The sequence below is a fragment of the Stenella coeruleoalba genome (genome assembly GCF_951394435.1).
Source record: "Stenella coeruleoalba genome assembly, chromosome: X".
NCBI lineage: Eukaryota > Metazoa > Chordata > Mammalia > Artiodactyla > Delphinidae > Stenella > Stenella coeruleoalba.
The window spans coordinates 37536206-37555725 of NC_137152.1; the positions used below are offsets into that span (position 1 = coordinate 37536206).

Consider the following 19520-nt stretch of genomic DNA (forward strand, 5'->3'; position numbering starts at 1 on the left):
TCAGGCTGCAGATAAATAGTCCAGGATGCCGAAAACTTGACACAGAATAATTCTAAGGGCCACAGCGGTGTGGCTGGAGTCAGCTGAGCAGACTGCAACACTTCAACCTGAAAAAATGTCAACAATGGTGCAACAGTGGTGACATCCCTGAGAGCAGGCTCTTGAGGTGTGATGCTGTATGCCAGGAGCAGGCGGGCCCACAATTCATGCAGTGTGTCCTTCCTCATCCCAATGGGTCATCTTTTAGAAGGAGTCATGTTTTGGCAGGCAATGGTAGCTTCTGCGTCAGCTATAGTCTTGCAATTTGCGCCCAGTCTGTGATGATGGTTGTGTTGCCATGTCCGTGTGATGATGGATGCAGAAAAGCAATAGCAGTAATATAGGCCCTGAAGGCTCCATCAGCAGTGTGATTCCAGTCAGTATCATCAGAGACTGGACCCTTACCATGGGCACCTACGTGGGTGACCCAGACCGTTCAATTAGTAGCCTTGTTTTGTTTCCATGGCCCACGATACCAAAGAAGGCTGCCCAGTCTCCCAGCCTGTAGTCTTCCAAGTGGGAGACTGAACAGCTGGACATTGGCAATAGCTTAAGAGTCAATAGATATCAAAGGGAATATTGGCCAGAGTTACAAGCATAGGCTTGAGTTCTGCCTGCTGAGGGGAGTGCTCACATCCATCCTCAGTTCTACTAAGGTTGAACAGCCACAGAGCCTGGTAGAAACCATTAGATTCCAGCTTAGACCACTCATTAGTGGATCAGGTCTAGGCATTTGAGGGATCTTCTATGAATCGAGTGCCCCATGAAGCCCAGCAGCCTTGCTCCACGGTTGGCAGAGTGGGAAACAGATTTTCCCCCAAAGGGAAAATCTGTCCCATTTTCATGTGAAGCCAGGCCAGCTGTGCTCTTGAATATATTCTTTCCTTTTGACAAATGAGGCTTTTGGGCCCTTCCCATCTTGTTAGTCATCGAGTCTGAATTGACCTACCCCCAAAGGGGAGTATCAAGCTGAAGGGTTTGCAAGGCCTCCATGAGTCAGGTGTTCAGTTTCGACAAGGGCCCAGTAGTAAGCTAATAGCTGCTTTTCATAAGGGGTATAGCTAGTAGGTGTGTAAGGAAGACGACAAAGCCTGTACCCTAGGGGGCTTTTCCAAACGGAGGCTGCCCCCCGTTGCTAGCAGCCCCAGTAGGCAACACCATCAGTTACACGGACTGGTAGTTCAACAGGGTCATTTAGGCTTTGGGGACCCTGAAGGCAGAGAGCAGAGAATGTGCCACAGCGAGCCGGACAGCATCCTACACTGACCGTTGGTTTGGGCCACACTCAAAAGACATTGTGGTTTAGCCAACATAAAGGATCAAATAGAATGTCCAGGGGAGGCACATATTGTCTCCCATTCCCAAAGAGCCCAGTGTGATGTTGGGCTTCCTTTTTGGCATAGGGTTCAAAGAGATAGAAGTTTTTCTTTGCAAGAGGGATAGAGCATCGTCCATCCACCCAGAGGTCCCAGACACTTTAGTCGAATTTTGTCAGGGTTTACCAGCGACCTCTGATGGCAAAGGCGTAATAATACTATGGGCGGAGCCATTGAAATTAAGGCTTCCGACTGGCTAACCAAGAAGACTTCATCTATATAGTGAAAAGTTTGGACAGCAGAGGGTAGAGGCAGTCTCGCCAAAGCCTGACCCACTCACTGGTGTGAAACGCCGAGGTACTCTCATTACTTCTGGGAGAGCACTGCCAACGTATATGGAAGGCCTTGCCATGTGAATGCAGATTGGTCGTGGTCCTTGGTGTCAAGAACTGTGTAGGGGCTGAGATTTTACCCTACTAGTAAGCTAAGAAGTTGGCTTGCCACAGTTTCAAGTATGTTGACAGAGGCCATGAGACTCCTGAGTCAGTGATGGGAGACTTTATTTGTCACAGAAAAATCAGTAGCCAGAGTCAGCATGGTTGCATGTTAGGGAAAAAAAATTAAATCTCATAGCAACCCAGGAAATATAAATACGCAAATATAAAATAGAAAGAAAATTGTTTTGTTATTGAATAAGCATCAAAGCAGACCACAGTGTGCATCACAAGCAATTAGCTAAAGAGATTGCAAAGACAGAAAGAAATCTCACCCTTTTCTGGGACAGAGCAGGTAGAGTCCATTACCTGCTTGTTTTCAAAATAAATGATAACTTATCAAGTCCTCATGCAAGAGGACTTGACAGGACAATTCAGTCTACATTCTTTCATAGTTCATCCTAAGTTCACCTGGTAATGGGAGTGGCCATCTGTGCTAGTTAATTGCCTTTATCTAAAGGCAAAATCAAACTGCTCCTGTCTCTATGACAAGCAGGTAGTTCCAGCTTAGAGCCAGGTGCCTAGGCTAAGCTCCCAGGGTGACAGGGAGATAGGGTGCTATCTTTCTTCCTTGTTATTTACATGTCAATGAGGTGTCTCCCAGACCCTTAAGAAAAACATTCCTGGGTTATAATGCTGACAAAAGGCTTATTTAACCTTTTAAAAGATTTACATACATATAAAAGGGGCAGAGGGAGGATTTACAAATACCAGGTTTCTCAAGGAAATACTCTAAGAAAAGGGAAGCGGTGGGGGGGGGAGTCTCCTCTTTTGGCAACAGGGAAAATTCCATTTTTTTTATCCTTACAACTTTCCTTTTATAATAACACCACACTTTTCTAATTATCTCACTGCATTTTCTACCTTTCTGTGGGCAGTTTGCTGCCACCTAAATATCAAGTAAGTCCACACAATAGCTAAGCACAGCAATTAGGAAAATAACCATAGGGTGAATTTTAAAAGTCAGTGCAATATATGTGTTGGGGAAAAAAACCTTTAAATATGTCTTACCAGTAGTTAAAGCACATTCTTGATTAGCAATGTGCAAAAGCTCTCTGTTCCTCATACATTACTTTTACAAACTGTTGTATTATCTTTATTCCTTGCTCTTTCAAATGATTAATTATTTAAGTATTATTTTGTAGTTCCTTATGAAGTCTTACCCAGTCCAAGGCCAAGGAGTAGCTCTCTGGGGGCCTGATAATTAATTTTTGTTTGTTTGTTTTTTGATGTGGACCATTTTTAAAGTCTTTATTGAATTTGTTACAATATTGCTTCTGTTTTATGTTTTGGTTTTTTGGCTGGGAGGCATGTGGGATCTTAGCTCCCTGACCAGGTATCCAACCTGCACCCCCTGCATTGGAAGGTGAAGTATTAATCACTGGACCACCAGGGAAGTCCCTAATTAAGATTTTTTTGTGGCTGCTTCCCACTAGCTATCGGTTTTACGTTTGGTAGTGTATATATGTCCATGACACTCTCTCACTTCGTCACAGCTTACCCTTCCCACTCCCTGTGTCCTCAAGTCCATTCTCTACATCTGTGTCTTTGTTCCTGTCCTGCCCCTAGGTTCTCCAGAACCATTTGTTTTTAGATTCCATATATACCATGTAGCATACGGTATTTGTTTTTCTCTTTCTGACTTACTTCACTCTGTATGACAGACTCTAGGTCTATCCACCTCACTACAAATAACTCAATTTTGTTTCTTTTTATGGCGGAGTAATACTCCACTGTATATATGTGCCACATCTTCTTTATCCATTCATCTGTCTATGGACGCTTAGGTTGCTTCCATGTCCTGGCTATTGTAAATAGTGCTGCAATGAACATTGGGGTACATGTGTCCTTTTGAATTATGGTTTTCTCAGGGTATATGCCCAGTAGTGGGGTTGCTGGGTCATATGGTAGTTCTATTTTTAGTTTTCTAAGGAACCTCCATGCTGTTCTCCATAGTGGCTGTATCAATTTACATTCCCACCAACAGTGCAAGAGGGTTCCCTTTTCTCCAGCATTTATTGTTTGTAGATTTTTTGATGATGGCCATTCTGACTGGTGTGAGGTGATACCTCATTGTAATTTTGATTTGTATTTCTCTAATGATTAGTGATGTTGAGCGTTCTTTCATGTGTTTTTTAGCAATCTGTATATCTTCTTTGGAGAAATGTCTATTTAGGTCTTCTGCCCATTTTTGGACTGGGTTGTTTGTTTTTTTGATATTGAGCTGCATGAGCTGCTTATAAATTTTGGAGATTAATCCTTTGTCAGTTGCTTCATTTGCAAATAATTTCTCCCACTCTGAGGGTTGTATTTTCGTCTTGTTTATGGTTTCCTTTGCTGTGCAAAAGCTTTGAAGTTTCATTAGGTCTCATTTGTTTATTTTTGTTTTTATTTCCATTTCTCTAGGAGGTGGGTCAAAAAGGATCTTGCTGTGATATATGTCATAGAGTGTTCTGCCTATGTTTTCCTCTAAGAGTTTTATAGTGTCTGGCCTTACATTTAGGTCTTTAATCCATTTTGAGTTTATTCTTGTGTATGGTGTTATGGGGTGTTGTAATTTCAGCTCGGTGCTTTGTGACCACCTAGAGGTGTGGGATAGGGAGGGTGGGAGGGAGGGAGACACAAGAGGGAAGGGATATGGGGATATATGTATATGTATAGCTGATTCACTTTGTTATAAAGCAGAAACTAACACACCATTGTAAAGCAATTATACTCCAATAAAGACGTTAAAAAAATAAAAAGAAAGAAAAGATTTTTTTTTCTTATAAGCCCACTGAATTTCTCCCGAGTTCCTGTTGTTCAGTAATTAACATCACACGGACATAATGTAGCCCTGCAGTAATGGTTCCATCTCCCCAAATAGTATTTCCCAGATGCAAAACACAGAGACAGCCATGGTCATTTCTAGTATATTATTATGAGGCACTCTTTGAAGGGTACAGATTGAACTTCCAATGCTTAATGTAGTTTTAATTATTTTAAGTCTTGAGGAACAACCCCGCCTATGGGCCGTTGCTTGCATTGGTCCAAATCAATAACAGGCATGCAAATCTCCCTGAATAATAGGCATCTACTTTTGTTTATCCATACTGGGACTGGAGAGAACTTGCATCCTAAAATTAATACAGTGACATAAGACCTATCTTCTGCAGTCGCTATCTATAAATGCCAGGTTTCTGTTTGTCTATTAATTAGATGCTGTTTTAAACCATTCTTCTGTCCCTTCTGGTATAGTCATAGTGCAATACCTGTTTGTTCCCTTGAATATGCTGTAATTCTGAACTAGTGATGCTATCCTAGAGTTATTTGATAGCTAACTGCTCCTGGACTGTACAGATGAGTGGCTCTGAGACCTATGTGGTGATTTTTTTGCCCCATCATTAAATTATTCCAAACAGTCCAATTCCAGAATTTTCTCAGTTTCCATTTGACTTGAGTTTCCATGGCTTTTAAACATCTTGCATGATGTGATTCCATGCAGTTTGCCATTGTATTATGTGTTTTTGTAGTTATCCCAAAGCACCAAGTTTATTATTCAAAATCTCATTACCAAAAGAGTTAGCTATACCTGTGCCTGTTCCTGTTTCTTCCAGGATTGTATTCCGATAAGCCTTCTTTTGCCCTTGTGTGGTCCCAAACAGGCCCCTTAAACAGATTCCATAGTGGGAGGGCTCAGGGATACAAGTCTAGTTGTGAAGACTGATTTTAGCCTCAGATATATTAAGAGAAACTATCCACCTATAATCCTAGGAGCTATTAAAATAGACTCAGGGCATTACCATGTTCCAAACGTAGTAGGGAGATCTCGTTTATATATATCTTACAGGGTCTGTTGATAGGATTCTTACCAGTTTTTATGATGTAATTTACCATCACTATCTTTACAGCTATCAGTAGTCTTATTGAACCAAACCCTTACCATAGTAAAGGCAAGAGAACAGTTCCCTAGTAGGATTACTCCTACAGTTCTCTTGATTGTAGTATAGTTAAGAGAGTTCTTTCTTCTATAACGATCCTTCCAGTCAAACTAGTTAAAACATTTTTGTGTCAAATTTAGGGCTGGAGTATCTTGATGCATATTAGTTACTTTACTTTGGTATTATAAAAAATTACTAATGAATATGGTTCCACCTTTACTCTGCCAATAATTGACTTGTTTGACTTAAAAGTCCAGATCATGTCTATTCTGAGAATACAATATGGAGTTGATTAGAAATATGTAATTGTGGAGACCATTACTTGGAGTATAGAAAAAAAAGCAGTGTAATATGTGTTTTCTAGTAAAATCTGATTCTTAGGTAGTTGAAATAACTCTGCTGTGACTAGGACAGCAAGGCAGTTATGAGAATGGTAATGTTTGCTTGTAGGGGAGGAAAAAATAATTTTCTTTCTACCCTTCTAAGTTCTTGGCTGAGACCCCTTTAATAAAAGATAAATTAATAAGAGAAAACAAGTTTATTAACTTACATACCTCTTGTATATATGGGAGATACCCAGGGAACAATGAGTCACTCAAAACGGTGGCTTAGAATTCCGGCTTATGTAGCATCTTCAGCAAAGAACAATAAATTTATGGGGAAACGACAGGACAAAGGAAAGCAGTTTTAGGTTTCCAAGGGCAGCATACTGTGGGAACATAAATATATGGGAGAAGGCTAATGGTAGATAAAGGCTAGTTAATAAAGTTTGTTATGTAGTGCCATCTCCAGGCTGATAGGGTCTAAAGTTGCCTCCTGTGATTAACTTTTGTCCTTCCTGGGAGAGAGGAGAGGAGAGACACCTTAGAAAATTTATATCTTTTTAAAAAAAATTTTTATTGGAGTATAGTTGGTTTACAATGTTGTGTTAGTTTCTGCTGTACAGCAAAGTGAATCAGTTATACATATACATATATCCACTCTTTTTTAGATACTTTTCTCATACAGGTCATTACAGAATATTGAGTAGAGTTCCCTGTGCTATTCATTGATCCTTATTGGTTATCTATTTTATATATAGTAGTGTGTATATGTCAGTCCCAATCTCCCATGAAAATTTATATCTTACTTTTAGGCAAATGGGAGGGCAGGGAGCTTTTCTTGTACCTGCTTCTTCTCAACTGCATTCAGCTCAAAATAATCCTTATGCCAAAGTGACATATTCTGCTACTCTTCAACCTCATTTCAGTTGAGCTCAATACCAGTATCAGTCACTCTAGAAAACTTAAGTTTCAAGTCCTTTGTGGGAGAGACAGTCCAGTCCTCCTGAGGTACTGGCTTCATAGGGAAAGCATGAATCCAACTGTATTTTTTCTTTTACTTGGAAAGATCCCTCCCAGTGTGGTGACAGCCTGTCTTTTCCTGGGACTCTTTTATGTAGATGAAATCTCCCTTTTGATAGAGGTGGCAGACTTTCCAGGGGGTCTTTCCAGGTTCTTATGACTTTATGTCTCAGGGTTTCTGGGGAAGAGAGAAACCCTTTTAAGAATTGAATATGATTATGGGAAGATTCAGTTAAATTAGGCACAGGACATGGTCTCAGACCAAAATTCATAGGCCTGCTAAACATAAGTTCAAAGAGAGTGATTTCATGCTTGCTGGCAAGGGTTGCTCTAATTTTTAACAAGCTAGTGGTAAAGCTGTAGGCCTTTTTAACCCTAATTGGTTGCTGAATCTTGGCCAATGAGTTTCTTTAGAGTTTGATTCATTTGCTGTACATGTCCACAGGAATAAGAATGATAGGCTATATGATAGCTTGTAGAAATCTGTAAACATTTTTGTAATTCCTGAACAGCAGTGGAAATAAATTGACTTTTTCTGTCTGATTCAACGTGCTCTGGTATCCCCAAAGTGGAAATTACGTTTATTAAGGGAACCTATACCATTGCCTGAGCACTGGCTTTTTGAAGAGAGGAAAACTTCAGGCCATTCTGACATCATACACACCATAAGTAGACAAAACCTCCTATGTTCTGCACGCATTACTTCTATGAAATCCAACTGCCAGCAGTTCCTGTTGGATGGGAAGTTGGTTGGGGAAAACTTCTGGTGATTACCTTGGGAGTGGCCTGCAAAGAATTCTGCTGACAGATAGCACATCTCTTTAATATGTTTTGAATAAGTTCATCTCTTTGGTAGGTGTAGTGAGAGTCTTTAAAATGCCTTTATCAATGGTGAAAAACTGAAACCATTTCCACTAAGATCAGGAACAAGACAAGGTTGCCCACTCTCACCACTGTTCACCATAGTTTTGGACGTTTTAGCCACAGAAATCAGAGAAAACAAAAGAAATAAAAGGAATCTAAATTGGAAAAGAAGAAGTAAAGCTGTCACTGTTTGCAGATGACATGATACTATACATAGAGAATCCTAAACATGCTACCAGAAAACTGCTAGAGCTAATCAGTGAATTTGGTAAAGTAGCACTTCCGGGAGCTGGAATGGGGGAAGGGCTCTCCCACCTCCATGGCCTCCTTGCCTCCCCAGGGAGAGGGGAAAGGAGTCAGCCAGCTGTCAGTGCTAGAAGCTTCAGGATCACGCGCTCGGACAGCGGACTTTCTCTAAGAGCCTGTGCACCCATCCCCAACCAGGAGAAGACGCTCAACCTCCCATATGTCCTGTCCACCTGGGTTTCAGAGGATCTTGCCTTCTGACCCGGAGGCAAAGGGATTGAAGCCATCGCCTTCCTCCCTTACTAGAAACACAAGAAGAAGCTGAGAGTGAAACACAAGAAGAAGCTGAGAGTTACGTGGCCGGATCAACCCAGGCTCCCAGTGCAGTGTTAGGACTGAGGGCCCCAAGGGGGGAAAGTGGGAGACTCGCCCCTTCCAGATCATTCGCACCTGCTCCCTCCGCCCTGCTGTGGGTCGGGCTCTCTGCCAGGGTGGCCTACCCCTTGCGTAGCTTTTGTGATTTGATGTTCTGTTTATTTACTAAGTGGGCAGGTTACAGGTGTGGTGCAGGAGTCCTGAGGTTTTGCTGCTGTATACTTTTTTTCTTTTTAAGATTTTGGTTTGTCAGGCTTGCTATGTTCATTTCACACAGCGAGGGTTTTCTCGTGCCCGAGACGGCCACGGCCAGCAGGAGTGAGCTTTATTGTGTGAAGAGTTCAGGGAGATCTGTGTCTTTATGCCTGTCTTACCCCTAAGTACTTCATGACCTTTTTTTTTTTCTTAGATTCCATATATATGTGTTAGCATACGGCATTTGTTTTTCTCTTTCTGACTTACTTCACTCTGTATGACAGACTCTAGGTCCATCCACCTCACTACAAATAACTCAATTTCGTTTCTTTTTATGGCTGAGTAATATTCCATTGTATATATGTACCACATCTTCTTTATCCATTCGTCTCTCGATAGGCATTTAGGTTGCTTCCATGACCTACCTATTGTAAATAGTGCTGCAATGAACATTGGGGTACATGTGTCTTTTTGAATTATGGTTTTCTCAGGGTATATGCCCAGTAGTGGGATTGCTGGGTCGTATGGTAGTTCTATTTGTAGTTTTTTAAGGAACCTCCATACTGTTCTCCATAGTGGCTGTATCAATTTACATTCCCACCAACAGTGCAAGAGTGGGGGAAGGGTAAGCTGTGACAAAGTGAGAGAGTGGCATGGACATATATACACTACCAAACATAAAATAGATAGTGGGAAGCAGCCGCATAGCACAGGGAGATCAGATCAGCTCAATGGTTTGTGACCACCTAGAGGGGTGGGATAGGGAGGGTGGGAAGGAGGGAGACGCAAGAGGGAAGAGATATGGGAACATATGTATATGTATAACTGATTCACTTTGTTATAAAGCGGAAACTAACACACCATTGTAAAGCAATTATACTCCAATAAAGATGTTAAAAAAAAAAGAGTTCAGGGAGGGAGGTGCCAGCCTGGGGTATCAGTTCCCAAAACAAGGGTGATGGTACCGTTCTGAACACTTCACTCACTCGCCTTTTCCTTGGGCCGCCCGACTTCCTGTTCTCACTAGAAAGAGAAGTAATTTTCCAAACGAGGAGCAGGCCAAACACCGAAGGAGCTGGGCTTGCCGGCCGCTTCCCACCCTGCAAGAGCTAGCGTGGTTGGTTTGGGGTTTGGTTTTCACGATTTCTGAGTTAAAACTGCAGGCCGCTTCTGCCTCCCAAATCCCGCACGAGGGCACAGGTGCGTGGCGAGCATCCCAAGTGGCTGTAGCCATGTTTTAGCTGCTTGGAGACAGACAGTGGTGTTGAGGATGACACGGCCTGTCAGAAAATACCGGTTGAGGCAGACTTCTTGTATGCATATTCTACAGCACCTGGTTACTATTCCTGGCGAAATTCAAAGGACAGACCCTGGTTCATCCAGTCACTTTGTGCGATGCTGAATCAGTACGCTCACAAGCTTGAGCTTATGCATACTCTCATTTGGGTTAACCGAAAGGTAGCGATAGAATTCGGGTCCTTTTCCACTGATTCTGCTTTTCACGCAAAGAAACAGATTCCTTGTATTGTGTCTATGCTCACAAAAGAACTGTTATTTTTAATCACTAAAGAAATGGATGATTTTTTTAAATTTGTATGCCAAGTGAGGAAACGGTGTAACTGATACTGTATTTTCCTCTCTCATTTAAATCTAATCGAATCCCCCAGGTGATACTTGGAAACATGTCACTTTCATAGAAATAAAACTACTATGAAGCTACTTCAGACACAATCAGGTAGTTGAAATTGAATTTAAGAATAAATAAAAATGGATAGTGGTACAGTCATTATGAGAGGATTGTAAGTTAACAGCTCTCATAATTAGTAAGTTTTAGTGCTTATGCTATGCTACAGATTTTCAAGGAATTATGGAAGAAGTTAAACATTGCAGTAATGTATTTCATTGATATGGATATGTTGTTGTATCAGAGAATGTGTTATGGTTTTTGTCAAACTATAGAAATGATGATGTGGAATAATGTATCCTAGAAATTGGTGGTCCGTGTGCGTGGTCAAAGGCTTGAAGACCTTGATCTTAGAATTAGTATTTGGAGATAAGACAATGGTATTTTTACATCACTTCTCTGAGCACATGGTTTTTTGATGCATGTCTTTGTTGTTAAAAGAAAAAATCATGTTTAGTATTGAAAAAGGAACTAAATGTTTTAATTGAAAATGTGTGAGAAAACTAAGTTGACGCTCTCAAGGTTAAATGCAACATTAATAGAGGGAGACAGAGTTAGGACTATAAGGTGCTGAAACGCAACTCTTCCCACTAGCTGCTGGGCCTCGCATTCCCACAGAATATCTGAAGGGCTCTTATGTCAAAACCTCAAACTTTGATCACACTGATAGCAGCATGAATTGAAGAAACTCTGTAGGAACATACTAAAATACAACTTGCAGAATACACAGTGAGGTGTAAGGAAGAAACAGTAAATCAAGCATCTGGGCACTCCGTAATTAGAAGAATAGTTGGAGGTTGAACAGGGACACAGCGCAGCCTATGTGATGAAGGCAGAGCCATAGACTGCGGCTTCAGGAAAAGGAATGCTGGCTAATTATCTTCATAGGTACTGGTGTGCGTGGAGGATGCTCCCAAGGCAAGAAGCTCCAAGAAAGTGAACCAAATCAAACTTCTGAAATGGAAATTTTCCAAAGATGGTGAGAGTCATAATAAAAATCATAGCACTCTTTTTTTTTTAATTTTTCAATGATGGCTTTTAACTGGATGTTAAATCAAATTCTTATCTGCCTTTTTGTAGATAGCACATTATATAAAATACACTTAGCACCACTACCAATGTAACGGATACACTGAATAACAGTTCACTTCTCACTTTACACTGAGGGGGAGAAGGGCTGCGGTTGTCAGCCTGTCAGAAATTAAGTATGTAAATTAATGCTTAAGTGTATGAATTTGAATATGATTTACAAGAGGCTTGGAGTGTTGTTGGGGGGAAATACTGAGGTTTCTCTCTCCCCTTCAAGGTTAACACGTGCTCAGTGACCTTTACAGACTGCATGCGGGCATGGGTGTGCCCATGTGTGCACTTGGCCACCGAGCTTTGGCCGGGAGCTGAAATACTCATGAAGAGCAAATCCTGGACTCCTTCTGGAACGCCCCTTTCTGCCATCCATGAATGTCAGCCCATAAAAGCAATTTCATTAGCATTTCCTCATTTTCCAATATAAGCAGTGAGTGTGGCCTGATAATATGGGCCCTCATCCATCCTTTGCAGAGTATGGGAAAAATCATAGCACTCTTTGTAGTAAAATTTTTCAGCATGTTAAGTTGTATTCTGTTGACATTTACAATCAAAGGAGAACGATACTGTTATGATCATATACTGTTCTCTGAAATGAATGGACCATGGCACCCAGGACTTTATCAGTCATCCAGTCTTCCCTCCTTTGGTGCCAGGGAAACTGAAGGCCAGAGAGGAGAAGCAGCACAGCCCCCAGCCAGGGAGGCCTGGCTCTGAGCCTTCTAGCTCAGGAGGTGTTGAGCTGTCCCTGCATCGCTGTATCCTGCTGGTTTTCAGTCTGACATTTCCTGTGAGCTTTCTTTTTTTTTTTTTCTTTAAAGCAAGATTTATTACTAGAGATATTTCATAATATAAAAGAGCCAATTTAACAAAACAATATAAAAATTTTATATCTGTACACAGCTAATAACATAGCCTCAAGATAATAAAACATAAACGGAGAAAAAAAAGAGAAATAATCAAATCCATACTCAGTGGAAAATTTAACATACCTCTTTCAGTTACTGAAAGAAAAAACAGGCAAAAATTCAGTAGATATAAAAGACCTGAACAACATAATTAATGAACTTGAGCCAACAAAAATATATAGAGCACTGTAACCAACAACTTCCGGGTACATATTCTTTTCAAGAGCACAAGGAATGATTATAGAAATAAACCACATGCTGTGCAATAAAGTTTTTAATATGTCATTTTAAATTATCATTCAGCTAAAAATATTTTTAAATTTCCTTTTTTTGTCCCATGAATTATTTAGAATCCTGTGAGCTTTCTTTTGCTAAAAGAAACGAACTCACATTTATAAATGAGAGCTATTTGTTTTGACTATGTCCGTAACTTTTTCTAAGTGAAGCATGTAGTGGTATCTTAAGGTGTGTTCCTGTGTGGCAGTTTTATAAAAAATTTGTTGTTATGAATTTTTATTCCCAAATATAAATTTTAACTTAAAAATATAAAACTAAAACACGTCAGTGGTGATCTATTACTAAAAGAATTCATACTATTTCATGATCAGACTCCAGCCTACTTCCTTGGATTTTTTTTTTCTCATAATTGCCTCCTTGACATATTATATAATCTCTCCTTTTCACAAAGCTGTTCGCTCTTTCCTTAATTACTGTGTATTTTCCTGTCTCCACACCAATTTCTTCGTCTTTTCTGGAAAACATTTTCCCTCACTTATCTCTATCACACTTATTTTTTCCAGGATTCAGTTTAAACTGTACCAGCTCTATGGAACCTAAACCTACATCCCCAGTAGAATCAACTGTTTTCTCTTTGGGGCCCACATTGTACCCTGAATATATTTATAATATGCACTTTTTTGTGTGTTTTTTTGAAATGAGTTATATTTGAACGACATTGAATTACCCAGATCTTAAATGGTATAGTTTAATGAATTTTGACAAATATGTATACCCATCACTCAAATTAAAATATAGACCATGTCCATCACCCTTGAAGGTTCCCCCTTAATCAGTCAATATCCTCCCCCTGAGGCAATCATTGTTAATATTTTTAATCCTTATAGATTAGCCCTGCTGGTCCTTGATTGTCATATAAATAGAATCATACGGTTTATGTTTGGCTCTGTGTTTGGCTTCTATTTGTAAATTTTTGAGAGTCATCCAGGTTGTTTGTTCTACCAGTAGCTCTTTCTTTTTTATTGCTGAATATTCAATTATATGAATATGCTATAATTTGTTTATGCATTTACCTGCTGATGAACATTTGGAATGTTTCTAGTTTTTTTATCATGATAAATCCTGCTATAAATATTCTTGTGGAATTTTTCTGAAGATATATTGTTGTCATTTCTCTTTAGTATCTACCAAGGAATGGAATTGCCAGATTACAGGCTGGTGTATATTTAACTTTATTAGAAACTGCCAAACCAGGGACTTCCCTGGTGGGGCAGTGGTTAAGAATCCGCCTGCCAGTGCAGGGGACACAGGTTCGATCTCTGATCTGGGAAGATCCCACATGCCGCGGAGCAACTAAGCTCGCACGCTACAACTACTGAGCCTGCATGCCCTAGGGCCCACGTGCTGCAACTACTGAGCCCGCACGCTTTAGGGCCCACAGGCCACAACCACTGAGCCCGCGTGCCTAGAGCCCATGCTCCGCAACAAGAGAAGCCACCACAATGAGAAGCCTGGGCACCACAACGAAGAGTAGCCCCTGCTCAACACAACTAGAGGAGGCCCGTGCACAGCAGCGAAGACCCAACACAGCCAAAAAAAAAAAAAAAAGAAACTGCCAAACAAGTTTCCAAAGTGATAGTTCAGTTTTACATTTCTACCAGCAATTTTTCAGTTTTTTTTAATTTTAGCTTTGAAAGTGAGTGTATAGTGCTATCTCAGTGTAGTTTAAATTGCATTTCCCTTATAACTAATGATGTTGGACATCTTTTAATATGCTTTATTGGTATGTCTTTTTCATGTGTGTCTGTTCAAATATTTTGCCCATTTAAAAAAATTGGGTTACAGGCCTCCCTGGTGGCACAGTGGTTGAGAGTCCGCCTGCCAATGCAGGAGACACGGGTTTGTGCCCCGGTCTGGGAGGATCCCACATGCTGCAGAGCGGCTGGGCCCGTGAGCCATGGCGGCTGAGCCTGCGTGTCCGGAGCCTGTGGTCCGCAATGGGAGAGGCCACGGCAGTGAGAGGCCTGCGTACCGCGAAAAAAAAAAAAAATTGGGTTACATGTCTTTTTCTTTTTGCTTTGTAGGAGTTCTTTATACATTCTTAATATGGGTGTTTTGTATACATATTGCAAATATTTTCTCCCAGTCTGTGTCTTGGCTTTTTGTTTTCTTAATGACATCTTTTTTAAATTTTTATTTTATTGAAGTATAGTTGATTTACAATGTTGTGTTCAACATTTCTGCTGTACAGCAAAGTGATTCAGTTATACATATATATATTCTTTTTCACATTCTTTTCCATTATGGCTTATCACAGGATATTGAATATAATTCCCTGTGCTCTACAGTAGGACCTTGTTGTGTATCCATTCTGTATGTAATAGTTTGCATCTGCTAACCCCAAACTCCCAATCCATCCCTCCCCCACTGCCCCTCCCCGTTGGCAACCACAAGTCTGTTCTCTATGTCTATGAGTTAATGACATCTTTTGATGAGCAGAAGTTTTAATTTTGATAAGGTCCCATTTATCAAAATTTTCTTTTGTGGTTGTTGCTTTTTGTACTATGTCAAGAAATCCTTGCTTGTCCCAGCATTGCAAAGATGTTCTCTTATGTCTTCTTCTGGGGCATTTTTAGTTTTAGTTTTTATGTTTAGGTCGATAATACAGCTTGAATTAATTTTTTGTTGACTTTTTCTGTCATTTGTTTTCTATTTCATTAATTTTTTTGATCTTTGCTAGTTCTTTTACCTTCTTTGGGTTCATTTGGTCTTTTACTTTCTAGCTCCTTGAGGTTAAATTTTAGGTCATTGATTTTAGACTCTTTTCTAATATAAGCATTTAAAGCTATAAATTTCCTTCGAAATTTATCTTTATTTGCTTCATGCAAATTTTGATTTTTTTTAGTAAGCAGCCTTCTAAGTTGGCTGTCAGTGATCCCCACTTCTCGGTATTCATACCCTTGTGTAATCCACTCCCCTTTGTATGTGGGCTGGACCTAGTGACTTGCTTCTAAGAAACCGAATAAGGTAAAAGTGTTGGGATGTCAATTATGTGATTAGGTTATAAAAGACTGTAACTTCCATCTTGCTGGCACTCTCTCTCTCTGGTTCTTCTTGCTTGCTGGCTTTGATGAAACAAGCTGCCATGTTGTGAACTTCCCTATGGAGAGATCCACGTGGCAAAGGACTGAGGGCAGCCACTGGCCAACAGTCAATAAGGAACTGAGTCACTCAGTACAACAGACCTCGAGAAACTGAATGTTATCAACAACCACTTGCCTGAGCTTGGAAGTGGGTCATTCCAAGTCAGTGTTCAAGATGAACGTAGCCCTGGCCAACATCTTGACTGCAGCCTTGTGAGAGGACCTATTTAAGCCACACCTGGGCCCCTGACCCACTGTGAGATAATGGATATTGTTGTAACTCACTAAGTTTTAGGGTAATTTGCTATGCATCAAATAGAAAGCTAACACAGATTTTGGTACTGGGAGTAGGGTGTTGTCATAACACACCTAAAAATGTGGGAATATCTTTCAAACTTGGATGTGGGTGGAGGCTGGAAGGATTTTAAGGAGCATATTAGAGAAATCCTAAATTGCCTGAATAGACTATTAGTTGAAATTTGGACTATAGGATGCCGATGAAGGCTCAAAAGGAAGTGAAGAACATGTTTTGGAAACTGGAGGAGCTTATGTGATAGAAACTTAGCAACACTGTCATCTGCAGTTATGTGGAAAGTAGAGAATTGTGCTTCATGAACTTGGTGATCTATCTAATATTTCCAAGAAAAGTGTTGAACGCATCAAGTTTCTTGCTGCTTTTAGCAAAATATGAAAGGAGATAAATTGAGAGAAAGACTGTCAAACACAAAGGATCCAGGACTTGATGGTTTTGAAAATTATTAGCCTCTTCAGATAGCACAAGATTCTAAAGTTAAGAAATAGCTCTGCGAAATTGAGCTATTTGTAATGAGGTGGATAGACCTAGAGTCTGTCATACAGAGTGAAGTAAGTCAGAAAGAAAAAGACAAATACCGTATGCTAACACATATATATGGAATTTAAGAAAAAAAATGTCATGAAGAACCTAGGGGTAAGACAGGAATAAAGACGCAGACCTACTGGAGAACGGACTTGAGGATATGGGGAGGGGGAAGGGTGAGCTGTGACAGGGCGAGAGAGAGTCATGGACATATACACATTAACAAACGTAAGGTAGATAGCTAGTGGGAAGCAGCCGCATGGCACAGGGATATCGCCTCGGTGCTTTGTGACCGCCTGGAGGGGTAGGATGGGGAGGGTGGGAGGGAGGGAGATGCAAGAGGGAAGAGATATGGGAACATATGTATATGTATAACTGATTCACTTTGTTATAAAGCAGAAACTAACACACCATTGTAAAGCAATTATACCCCAATAAAGATGTTTAAAAAAAAAAGAAATAGCTCTGAAACACTATCAGGAAAATATGATCTAGAAATAAAGCAAAAGATGTGACTATACAACCTTTTCTTAAGACCTCAGATCAGAGGACCAGAGCATTCAGCCACACAAAACTCCCCTTGAAGAGATTAAGAGTGCCTCATAGATCTCAATCAAGCAAGAGGGCCTCTAGGAAGCTTAAGAGTGTGTCTCTCAGCCCTCTCAGCAGGAGTCCAAGATAAAGAATGGCTTATCTCAAACAGATCTGTAGGTGCACTTTTCGTCTAAGGGAGTGAACCCAGTGAGATTCACAGACAACTCATAAAATTTTAGAGCAAATTATATGAACAGAAACACTACCACCTTAGACTTAAAGGGATAGAGACAATACAAAAATGGAAAGATGTCAGACCTTCAAAATTCTACCGGTAGGAAGCAGACTGAGAAAACTCTTCTGCTACCTTTCCTGAAATGCTACCTTTCAACCTTTCATGAAATAGGAAAGATGGCTCAGAGGGTGGGACCAGAAACACAGAGGGTAGAACCAAAAGCCATGAAGAACTTATCAAGGCACTCCTAGATTTGCCCAGCCAGATAAAACTTATTTTCTTCATCATTTAAAAACTTTGTAGTTTGTATTCTGTATTTTGACCTCTGTTTCTTCTGTTGAGCACTGAGTGGTCATTTTAATCACTGTTTCCCTGTATGTAATATGTCTTTTTCTGTTTGTTTTCTGGCTGCTTTCTTTTCTTCTTTGGTTTTCATTAGTTTGACTACACTGTGCATAGGTGTGGTTTTCTGTGGATTTATCCTGCTTGAATCTGTAAATTTATGTCTTTTACCATATTTAGGAAGTTTCTGCCCCTTATTTTTTTATATAAATTTATTTATTATTTGTTTTTGTCTGCATTGGGTCTTCGTTGCTGTGTGCGGGCTTTCTCTAGTTGCGGTGAGCAGGGGCTACTCTTCGTTGTGGTGCATGGGCTCCTCATTGCAGTGGATTCTCTTGTTGCAGAGCACGGGCTCTAGGTGCACGGGCTTTAGTAGTTGTGGCACGCGGGCTCAGTAGTTGTGGCTCGCGGGCTCTAGAGTGCAGGCTCAGTAGTTGTGGCGCATGGGCTTAGTTGTTCCACAGCATGTGGGATCTTCCCAGATCAGGGCTCAAACCCGTGTCCCCTGCATTGGCAGGCAGATTCTTAACCACTGTGCCACCAGGGAAGTCCATGCCTTTTTTTTTTTTTTTTTTTGTGGTACGCGGGCCTCTCACTGTTGTGGCCTCTCCCATTGTGGAGCACAGGCTCCAGACGCGCAGGCTCAGCTGCCATGGCTCACGGGCCCAGCCGCTCTGCGGCATGTGGGATCTTCCCGGACCGGGGCACGAACCCGTGTCCCCTGCATCGGCCGGCGGACTCTCAACCACTGCGCCACCAGGGAAGCCCCACTTGGTTATTTTTTTAAATTGAGGTATAATTGACATATAAAATTATATTAGTTTCAGGTATATAACATGATCATTCAATATTGTATATATTGTGAAATGATCACCACAATAAGTCTAGCTAACATCCATTACCATACATAATTACAAATATTTTTCTTGTGATGAGAACTTTTAAGATTTACTTTCTTAGCAACTTTCAAATATGCAATACAGTATTATTAACTATAGTTATCATGCTGTATATTACATCCCCATGACTTATTTATTTTATAACTGGAAGTTTGTACCTTTTGACCCCTTCACGCATTTCACCCACCACCCACTCCTGCCTCTGGCAACCACCAACTCTTCTCTGTATCTGTGAGCTCTGTTTTCTGTTTTTTGTTTTTCTTAGACTCCACATATAAGTGAGATCATATGGAATTTTCTTTCTCTGTCTGATTTATTTCACTTAGCATAATGCCCTCAAGGTCCATCCATGTTGTTGCAATGGCAATATTTCCTTCTTTTTTATAGCTGAATAATATTCCATTGTGTGTATGTGTGTGTGTGTGTATGTGTGTGTGTGTATATACACACATACCACATTTTCTTTATCCATTTTTCCACTTATGGTTGCTTAGGTTGATTCTATATCTTGACTATTGTAAATAATGCTGCAGTGAATGTGGGAGTGCAGATATCTTTTTGATTTAATGTATTCATCTTCCTTAGATAGATACCCAGAAGTGGAAGTGCTGGGTCATACCTAGTTCTGTTTTTAATTTTTCGAGGAACCTCTATCTTGTTTTCCATAGTGGCTGCACCAATTTACATTTCCACCAACAGTGCACAAAGGTTCCCTTTTTCCTGTGTTCTCACTAACACTTGTCATTTCTTGTCTTTTTGATGATAGCCACTCTAACAGGTATGAGGTGATATCACATTGTGGGTTTGATTTGCATTTCCCTGATG

At 40.5% G+C, this 19520-nt stretch overlaps 1 protein-coding gene across 2 annotated transcripts in view; it reads left to right on the forward strand.

Moving 5' to 3' along the window:
- The window catches only part of ZNF81 (zinc finger protein 81), a 71633-nt gene that overhangs the window by 13716 nt on the left and 38397 nt on the right, over positions 1-19520 (forward strand). The window contains exon 1 of one of the 2 annotated variants that reach the window (XM_079911489.1): positions 11363-11455. The exons of the other annotated variant lie outside the window; for it this stretch is intronic. Coding sequence (XP_079767615.1) covers positions 11453-11455 — 3 coding nt within the window. The 5' untranslated portion in view covers positions 11363-11452. Of the gene's footprint in view, positions 1-11362; positions 11456-19520 lie in introns of those variants that run through there. 2 annotated transcript variants of the gene reach the window in all.